This window comes from Myotis davidii, unplaced genomic scaffold, assembly GCF_000327345.1.
Source record: "Myotis davidii unplaced genomic scaffold, ASM32734v1 scaffold209, whole genome shotgun sequence".
In the NCBI taxonomy this organism is placed as follows: Eukaryota; Metazoa; Chordata; class Mammalia; order Chiroptera; family Vespertilionidae; genus Myotis; species Myotis davidii.
The window spans coordinates 2,577,838-2,588,187 of NW_006300047.1; the positions used below are offsets into that span (position 1 = coordinate 2,577,838).

Sequence of the window (10,350 nt, forward strand, 5' to 3'; positions counted from 1 at the left end):
GCACTATGCGGCCACCAAGCCCAGAGTATTCACAGAAAAGCCAGCCGACCCTGCTTTAAACCTGCTCACCGTTTCCTACATCCATTTTATTTCAAAGGGGACTTTACGTCCCTACATAAATGCTCACCTGGAATCACTTGCCATAAAGGAAGGGAATTTTGTTTAAAATGCTACATTGAAAATCAAATGTTATTAAACCCTCACCAGATGCATCTGCCTCTTGAAGGTCCTGAGACTGTTTCCGGTTCTTTCCTTGTTAAAAACAAAACCACCACTAAACCCAGATCTTAGCGGTGCTACACACGTGCTAACGGGCCAGGTGGAGAGCTCCCCGAGCTCCGTAGACACATTTAAACAAGAGCACAGTGAGCACCCCCCATCGGTGAGTGTCGTTGGTCCGAGTGTCGTTGGTCCGTGCACTGTTTGGCCTCCACCTACACTGAGCTCATCGGCCACCAGCGCCACCTTCTGCACCCACCCCCCAACGCTGAGAAACCCTCTGTCCTCTCCCACAGCCACGGTCTGCCTACGTCCGGGCAGTGTGTAACCATAGGCCGGGTGCGTGGCTTGGACCACAGACATTTATATCTCCCAGGCGCGGGCAGATCAGGTGTCTGGTGAGAACAGACTCGTGCTGGCTTGCAGATAGCCTGGTTCTCGTGTCCCCACGTGGCAGAGAGCAGAAAGAGAGGGTCGCATTGAAGGTGGCACCCACTCCAGGCCGGGTCCCAACACCACCAGAGATTCTGATGGAGTTCATCTCTGTGTAGCCTCCCGGATGTTTTTAGAACGGAGCGGAGCTATAATAGGTAGACTCCTTAAGGTCTCAGTTCAAAGAGCTTTGACAATTATGTATGCACCCTTGTAACCTCAGCCGAGGCAAGAAGGAGAACATTCCGTCCCCCGGAGGGCTCCCTTGGGCCCCTCTTAGCCCAGTTCCCACCACCCCCTGCTCCGAGGGCAACCACTTCTGCCACTGTCCTGCCCTCTGCCTGTTCTTGGACTTCTTAGGATGCGATCATGTGGGGTTGGGGGAGGGGATGAGGGTTCGTTTCTCACTGTAAGCAGTGGGGGAGGGGCTCCATGCTGTCCGGCGGCTCTTCACGCGCAGCCAGACCACGCTCAGAGCCGTTGCTTAACGTGTCGTTAAGAGCTTAACATTGTGCCTCTCTCTAGTCATTTATTAGGCAAGACTGCAAGAAGAAAAAGAAAAAAGGAAGGTTTTCCTTAGATTTTCCTCTGCAGCTCTGGGCACTGTCCCCTCAACCATCTTACCTGCGTCCTGGTGATAACATTAGCCCTTACATAGCACTCCCTTTGCGGGGGCACCCCCAAAATCCTTCCATGGATGAATTCACCCCACTCTCCCAGCCTGCTGAGGCGGGAGCTGTTATCCCCATTTCACAGGTGAGCAAACTGAGGTCCACGCAGGCGGCTCCAGTCCCTGCACTCGACCCCTCTGTACACCTTCGGTGCAGGGCTCCAGCTGTGTCCTTCCCCGTGCGGCGCCCTCCCCCAGACTGGCTCCTGTCTCGCTCAAGCTCCCCCGTACCCCTGTTGCTCACACCCACACTCTCAGGCCCATCCGAGACAACTTTGCTTTCCTTTTCCTAAGGAGCGAGCACAAGGTTCACTCTCTTAAATGTACTTTCAGAAGCTCACTCAGTCCTGAGGGCCCCACGTCCCCGAGAATGCCGCCAGAGGTCTCGCTAAAGTCTGGACACGCAGACCTGTCCCCTCTGAGCTCTTGCATCAGAATCTGCCAGCTTGGAACCTGGCGACTTGAGCTTTTAAATACTCCCCCCTCCGAGAGCCACGGATGTGGGAGCAGCGACCCAGGCCGGGAAGAATGCCCAGCAGGTGGTGGCTCTCCGTTTTCCAGACAAGGACACGGGATCTCGGGTCAAGTACACACTAGAGGGAGAGGAGGGAGGGAAGACTCCTTGACTGCCCTGTGCTCACACTATACTCCCTGCACTTTAATCTCGTCCCCCCACTCGGGAGCTGGCACTGTCCCTGCGCCCGGGGCCCAGGCCGCCTGCGGTCCTCAGTCCCGCGCTCTTGTCCTTTCCCACAGATTACTCCACGATGCAGGCGGTCCAGGCCAGCATGATCCTCTCCACCATTCTCTGCTGCATCGCCTTCCTGATCTTCTTGCTCCAGCTCTTCCGCCTCAAGCAGGGAGAGAGGTTTGTTTTAACCTCCATCATCCAGCTCATGTCATGTAAGTAAAACGACAGGCTTCCTGGAATCGGCACCCTCCCCACCCCCTCACCACACCCGACCCCCGCCTTCCCAGCCAGGAGCGTGGCAGGTGAGGACTCGGGAAGGAGAGGTTGGCAGCTGTGCCCCGCTGCCTCCGTGGGACATTTCATATTTCGGAGTTTGGATTTAGTTAGGGGGTCAGGGCGGGCGTCCTTCCTGAGCTGGAATCTGTAGGGTGAGTAGGAGTTGCTGCAGAATGTGCTCTGTTGGTACAGAGGGGAAGGAACAGTGTGTCAGGCAGCGGGAACAGCATGACCAAAGCCCTGTGATAGAAGACACTTAGCTGGCCAGTGCGGCTGGAGTGTAGAGACTGGGGGTGGGAGGCCTGGTGTGAGCTGAACCAGACTCATAGGTGTTGTAAGCCTGCTAGGATTTGGGGGTCTTTTTCCCAAGCTGGTGGGAAGCCACCAACTGGCTTTTTGTCATTTTTTTGGCTGGTTGGTGTTAGACGCGCCTGCTTTGGGCCCTTGGGGGCTGCTGGAGATACAGAGATGAGCAAGACACGGCCTCAATCCTGAAGGGACTTAGAGAAAAAAGGTCTCTCAGAGCACTTTGTCCTACTTGTGAGTTTTAGAAGCCGGTGTAGAAGCCTGTGCCACCACATGATGGCGTGTTACTGTTCCTCAGTAGAGAGTTAAAGCTTTCTGATGACAAAAACTGGAACCCCTCCCCTTCCACTGTACTTTCCAATCGGGAGACAACGGGTGGCTTGAGGAGGATGAGAACTCTGTACTTCAGAGACCGCCTGCTGCCTGGTGCTAACTCCCACCTTCAGCCACCTATCTGCCTCCCAGACTTCATTCCCTGCAGCCCAGAGTCAAGTCCAGACCTGCCATGCCCTCAGCATAGCCCCGAGGCACCTTACACACACCAGGGTGATCTGTGTGCCTGCACCTGTTTCAGTTTTACTTTTTGTTTTTTTAATTCTCACCTGAAGACATGCTGAGGAAGAGAGAGAGAGGGAGAGAGAGAGAGAGAGAGAGAGAGAGAGAGAGAGAGAGAGAGAGAGAGACATATAGATGTGAGAGATCGATGTGAAAGAGAAACATTGATCGATTGCCTTCCATATGCCCTCTGACTGGGAATCAAACCCACAACCCAGGCATGTACCCTGATCAGGAATTGAACCGGCGACCTTTCAGTGCACAAGACAATGCTCAACCAACTGAGCCACTCCAGCCGGGCTCTCAGTTTGAAAACTGAGTCCTGCATCCCAGGAAACCCCTCAGTCCTGGGCACAGCAGGATGGCTGGTCACAGACAGCATCCTTCCCTCAGGGCACCTGACCTGACAAGCCAGGGTGCAGGCAGAGATGAAAGTATTTCGATCATAAAAGACCCTGGAGGGTCCCTTGGTCCCCGAGCCCAAAGTCCACCAGGATCCCTCTGGGGACCTTCCTAAAGTGCAGACCCCAAAGGCCCATCTTGACCTGTTGGTTAGCACCTGGGGATGTGTGTTCTCATCCATGAGCCCAGCACTTGGGAGCAGAGACGCAGACCCAGACCCAGTGAGGCCGAGAGAAGCAATACAACTTGCCCAAGGGCACCCGTGAGGGGGTGTCTGCTCTGCCTCTTCCTTTACTCTCTTTGTATCTCGCAGTGAGAGGCATGGACACCCCACGACTCGCACCATTAATGGCCGTTGAATCTCGACACGTAACATGCGGAGAGGGAGTTGGGGAGTTTCCCATTCAAGTTTCCTTTCTGTTATTGTCTCCATGTGTCTGTTTGTCTCTGAAGGCCGTTTAGTCAAAACTGGTTACCTTGATACAAAAGCCACACACACCCCTTTGCCGTCCACAACAACTCCTTTGACCATTTTCTGGCCCGAGGACCTGCCCCTCCCTCTTCTGCCCCAAGCCTGCAAGGTCTGGACGCCATGTCAGTCAGTGATGTTCAGGTGTGAGCAACAGACGCTCTGATAACTTACATTAAGTGCCAGATGCCAGGGCAGCTCACACAATTCAAAGGAAAAGCTGGACACCGGGTCTCGGATAGAGGATCCAGGCAGCAGGAACTGATGGGCAGTCACTTCAGCGAGATGCTGGCAGAATCCGTGTGAATCAGATGACAGTGTGGCTTTTCCCTCAATTCAAGCCTCCAGGAACAACGGTCTGATCGGCAGAGATTGTCACACACTCAACCCCCAGTTAGAGAAGGGCTGGCACCCTGATGGACAGTCCTAGCTGGCCAGGGGAGGCGAGAGGTCCCGCCAGGAAAACCAGGGTGCTTAACCTCATCCTAGCATTTATGTCTGTGATTCAGTCAAGTTGCCTTTGGCTGCAAGTAAGAGGAAATTCCAATTAACAATGACTTCAGCCACAAAGAACTTTACTTTTTTAATATAACAAATAGGAGGTGGAAGGTGCCACAGTTGGTCTGGCAGCTCAGCAGCAGTATCCCCAACCCCCACAGCTCTCCTCCTTCTATGCCATCATCCTCAGAGTGTCAGTGATAACCCCAAAAGGCTGCCACAGCTCTCATGGCCCCCAAAAGGCTGCCGCAGCTCTGGCCACTCCCTTCCAACCTAACAGGCTAAAGTAGTACGCAAGGGGAAGTACAGAGCTGAGTAGTGGGGGACAGACATTGTACAGACCCTGCAAACCTGAACTATTTACCGTCCAGCTCACCCCTGGTATAGATACATGATGTCTTGTCTTCTGGGCTGGGCACACGGCTGCCCAAATAAAATTGTCTTCAGCCTGGCCAGTATGGCTCAGTGGTTGAGCGTTGACCCATGAACCAGGAGGTTACGATTCTATTCCCAGTCAAGGCACGTGCCCAGGTTGTGTGCTCAATCCCCAGTGGGGGTCGTGCAGGAGGCAGCTGTTCAATGCTTCTCTCTCATCATTGATGTTTCTATCTCTCTCTCTCCCTCTCCCTTCCTCTCTGAAATCAATAAACACATATTTAAAAAAATAAAAATTGGGTTCAGCTAGCAAGAATGGGCAGCAAAATGGTGACGGGGAAGCAGTGATCGTCAAGTAAAATATTCGTTATCATCGTTCCAATAGACTAAAACAAACACCTATAATAATAAAAGCTTAAGTTGGTCTCTAATAGTCCCCTCAGGGGCCTGGGACGCGCTGCGGCCCGTGACTTATTGGTGTCTTCACTTTTCTTCTCCCAGGCCTGTGTGTCATGATTGCAGCTTCCATTTACACAGACCGACGCCAAGACATTCACAACCACAACTGGGAATTCTATACTCTGACCGCAGAAGGCACGTACGGCTACTCCTTCATCCTGGCCTGGGTGGCCTTCGCCTTCACCTTCATCAGCGGCCTCATGTACCTGATCCTGAGGAAGCGCAAATAGACCCCGGCTCTCGGTCGCTCTCACGCAGTACAGTCTACATCCAGATAACCGTTTTGTATATAATCCGTTTTTTTGTTTTGTTTTTTTTGTGTGGTTTTTCTAGCAAACATATTGTTTCCTTTAAAAGCCAAAAAAAAGAGAAGAGTTTTTGCATTCTTGAGATCAGAGAACAGACTGTGAAGGCTGGAATTCAGAACTCCCGCCGTCGGAAAGTCCCAACAAGACAAAGCCAAAAATCCAGCCATGCTCAAATCCTAAAATGTCCAGCGGGATGTTTCCTTACCACGGGGATGTGATGTGAGGACAAGAGGCTGAGAAAGCCAGGTCTCGGGGGACATCTCCCCCTAGGTTTGGGCCATACCATGTCCTCCTCATCTCAGCTTCCCTTTCCCAAGTCTCTGGGTGTTTAGTGGTGAAAGGTGAGGTGAGGGGCGGCCAGGTGAGGGATGAAACCTCCTCAGGTATTCAGCCAAGTTCCATGTGAGAAACAGGTATGGACCCTGGTGTTCTGCCTGTACCAGACCACGGCCCTAACTGCCTATAACGGGCTAGGTCCCGAAGGTGCCACCTAAACTTGCAGATGTTGTCACCTGCTTGCCTGGGGGAGAGGGGGTCAGATGTGGGCTCACCCTGAGGCAAAGACTTTCATCTTGTGATCCCTAGTACACCTATAAAATGCACACTATTGGGTACCCACTCCCAGACCTACAAAATCTGTCTTCAGAAGTGGGACCCGGAAGCCTGCATTGCTATCAAGTTCCTCCGTGATGCTTAGGTGCCTTAAGGTTGAGGGCCACCTCCCAGAACCCGGGGAGCAGAACTGCCTCCTCACAAACATTAAAGCTCTCATCATATCAAGCTGGGAGGTGGGTCTAGACCCCACTGCAGACCAAAGCCCTGGCCTCCGTCAGCTCTTGATTCTTCCCTGTCCCTGCCACAGCTGCTTTCATCTGGACCACCCAACCTCCAGGCCCAGGCCCCACACCCCACTAGCCAGCCACCCTGGGGGCAGGGGGCCACAGCCTCCTTATAGCCCTAAGTCAGAAGGCCTCTCCTCTTCCTGACCTGCCTTCTAAGCTGGTTGGCCTCTACTACATTTCTGGAGCCTCAGAGGACCCATCCACCATCCATTCATTTACCCATTCATTCATTCATTCATTCATCAGCATAAGGCTGGGTGATCATTTCTCCTTCTGGGGCTCATCGTCCAAGGAGAAGATGAATTAAAAACCAATTAGGAAAACTAATTAAAAACTGTGATGATGGCTGTGAAGACCGCAACCGAGGATTGAAAAGTGAGGCCGGTGGGTGGGAGGGAACCTGCTTCGTGCCTGCCTATCTTTAAATGCACCTGGAGGCATGGAGATCACCCTCAACATTGCTCTCTCACCTGTGCAGCTGGCATTTATTGGGCAGCATTGTCGATTCCATCAAGAGGACGTTTAGTTCTGTGGAGCATCCCAGGGCCCTGAGAGCCAATGAAGCAGTGACGGGAACCAGTCTGCTGTGGTTCTCAGACTTGAGAGGGCGCAAGTGCCACTCGGGGGACTCTGCCTTGTCAGGGCCTAGGGGGGTGGGTGTTCCAGACAATTCCGAGACTATACTGAGAAATGCGGCTTTGGGGAGTCTGTCCTTAGGTGTAAAAGCACCATGAGGTGTGAGGTGTGCGGCAGTGCGCCTGACCCTGGGGCGTGCCCCCATTGAATGAGCTCTTGGCGCGCCTCAGTCCTTTTCCTCTGGTCCTGAGCGTGCTTCTGGGGAGGCATGCCTGGGCCAGTGCGACCTGTTGGCCGCGTCTCGGCACTGGTGCTGCTTAAATGCTTCTGCACTTGACCTGCTGAGTGGCAGCGATCTGCCATCAGCCCAGTTCTGTGTTGAGTAGCTTTGGGGCCACCGTGGACTCCTTTTCAGTGCAGGGTTGGGTTTTTCTGTCCATCTATTCATTCATTCATTGTTCATTTTCCACCGAGTACTCCGTGCCTGCTATGGTCCAGGCAGGGTGTGAGGCTTTGAAAACAGAGGGGCGAGCAAATCCAGGAATTCTCCCTGAGGCAGGACACCCTCCCCCCAGAGAGCCACCAGCACAGTGCAGGGTGACATCGGGCCAGGGACAGGACAGGGTGCCACCTCCTGGAAAACTCAGGCGTAGGGTGGGTCGGAGCAGCCACATGCTTCGGGTTTGGAGGATGCTACAGGAGCCTCTGGAGGAAGGTGCGTCTACAGTGCCCCCAGCTTCCCAGCCAGGTGGCTTTTCTCTAGTTTCCTGGTGGCCACGTGGAAACAAACCAGCAGCCCTCAGAACCAGGAATCTGGTAAGCCTCATCCCCGGGCAATGCCCGGATTTCCTTCTCCAAAACTTGAGGGGTGCGTGAGAATCTGAAATGACCCCATGGATTTTCCTGGCTGGTTGCCGCTACTGTACAGCATTAGCATCCACATCTATCGCGATGCCAAGGTTTTGTGACTCATGAGAGCTGCCTGCCCTGCATTGCCGAGGTGGGAAAGAGGTGATGGCGTCAGGGAGAAAATACCCATATTTCTTACCTGTAGGCAGAGTCAGCCCTCACTCGGTGCTTACGATCAGTTACTCAAGAACATCAACAACAAAGGAAACTAACAGACATCCAGGAAGCAAAAATTAGGACCAAATATTATTACTGGTAACAACTGTATTTGAAGGAACTGTAGTTTGCGCATGTTAGGACATTTTTATACAGTACTGTAATTCTTTCATGGGGGGGGGGCGCTATGGATGGAGACAGACTAACTCGTTTTGTTATTCGCATTAAAATTACTTTGGGTCTCTGTCAAGTGAGTTTGGAAAATTAATGTGTAGCTCTGAGTGAATGTATATATTTATACCTGAACACGGGAGAATTGGAGACCTCCCCCCAATCCTCCATCCTCTGCGGCAGGTTGGTGGCCTGTGTGCACCCCTAATTGACAGGCTGAGGTCCTGGGATGCTCTGTATTAACTGATGCCGAGGACACCTGGACCCCCAAGCCTGTATGTAAAGACACTAAACATAGTAGCTTAGATAGAAGCTGTAGCATCATTTAAAATCTGCCTGGGTGGGGAATGACTAAACTTGCTAATCGTTGAAAGGCTACTTACAATACAGCTCATTGGGCAGTTTTGTATATTGGGGGGCGCGGTGGTGATGAGGAAATGCAGAGAAAGGCCTAGAGGTTAAGTCTGAACCTTGGTTTGTGGACAAATGTGATTTTAGGGTTTTAGATACTTTCTCCTTAATGTGCCTTTAAAATAGTACATTTTCTATGTTTTGTATAATCTGAAACTGTACATGAAAAATAAAGTTTAAAACCAAATCACCCAGAGCCACAGCCTCGAATGTGCCCATGCGTGCCAGCATCTAGGTTAGAATCCTGCCACGTCCAGTGGCAGGGGATCATTTGATTTCTCATCGAGATGAAGGTGTGGTTTTTACAGCCAGCAGTTGGTGCCTGACAGTTCGTCATAGGACAGACTCCCACCACCTTTGCCTGGATGAACCAATCGCAACTGCCCAGGACCTGGGCTTCCAGAAGGATCCATACTGGGTTAACGATCTGCTAACACCATCTTAAACTTCGTAATGATATTTCAGCAAACAGCCCCACATTCTCATTTTGCAATGGTTTCCACAAAATATGTAGCCAGTCCTTTCTCTTCCTTTTTCTTTTTTTCAATATGGCTTACATTCAGTATTATTTTGTACTAGTTTTGTTACTGGGTGGGGTCTGGGCCCAGAGGGTGTCTGTCTAGGCCTGACCAGTCGTATGTGGGTTCTTGACTTCATGCAGGAAGGATTGCGCAACACAAGTCCAGGTGATTTTTAAAAAATATTTTATTGATTTTTTACCGAGAGGAAGGAAGAGGGATAGAGAGTTGGAAACACTGATGAGAGAGAAACATCAATCAGCTGCCTCCTGCACACCCCCTACTGGGGATGTGCCTGCAACCAAGGTACATGCCCTTCACTGGAATCGAACCTGGGACTCTTCAGTCTGCAGGCCGACGCTCCATCCACTGAGCCAAACTGGTTAGGGCAAGTCCAGGTGATTTTGAGAGCACATTTATTCAAGCTGGGGACAGTGGAACAAAAGAAGGACTTAGGGTAGAAGGAGCAAGGAGAGAGCTGAGGTAGGGCTGCTTTGGCTCCCTTAGAAATAGGTCACAGTAAATGAAGTGAGCTCACTGGGAAATCAGAGAAAATGGGGGCCTTGGAGACAGGTTCAGGGAGTAAGCCTGGGATGAGCTGCCGCTGCCCGCTGCTCCCCTGGTGGCAAATCTTGTGAGGACCCATAGAGTTTAGGAAAAAGAAAGCAGAGTTCTAAGGTGTGGGGGTGCTCTAGCAAGAGCATGCCATGGACCCTTTGTCTTGAGGCTTTATATCTTTCTCTGGCCAGTGGGAATCCTAGGGAAGGTTTCAGAGGAGGTCTTAGCAGAATATTCATTAGCTCTTCAGGTGTGACCTTCAATATGTTGACTCATCCAAAGGTGCGTAGATAGGTATCAGGAGTTATTTCCTGGTTAGTTTTATTTTCAAGGAACATCATTGAAGAGGGATGGGACAGAGGCTGTTCTGCCCCCTGATAAATCCCTCCCATTGAGGTGCCAACAGCAATCAAGGCTCAACTACAACAGGAGGACCCACATGGGGTAGCGGCACACACGGAGTGCCCAGCTCAGGTGATCAGGGAAGCTATGTCACTGGACCCTACAGAATGTGCCCTGAAAGGACAGATCTGTAGCTATAGAGGAAGG

At 51.9% G+C, this 10,350-nt stretch overlaps 1 protein-coding gene across 1 annotated transcript in view; it reads left to right on the plus strand.

Moving 5' to 3' along the window:
* EMP2 (epithelial membrane protein 2) overlaps positions 1-8,915 on the plus strand; it is a 12,783-nt gene extending 3,868 nt beyond the window's left edge. The window contains exons 3-4 of the mRNA XM_006776299.2: positions 2,078-2,224; positions 5,395-8,915. Coding sequence (XP_006776362.1) covers positions 2,078-2,224; positions 5,395-5,582 — 335 coding nt within the window. The 3' untranslated portion in view covers positions 5,583-8,915. The remainder of the gene's footprint in view (positions 1-2,077; positions 2,225-5,394) is intronic.
* Positions 8,916-10,350: the final 1,435 nt, after the last annotated feature.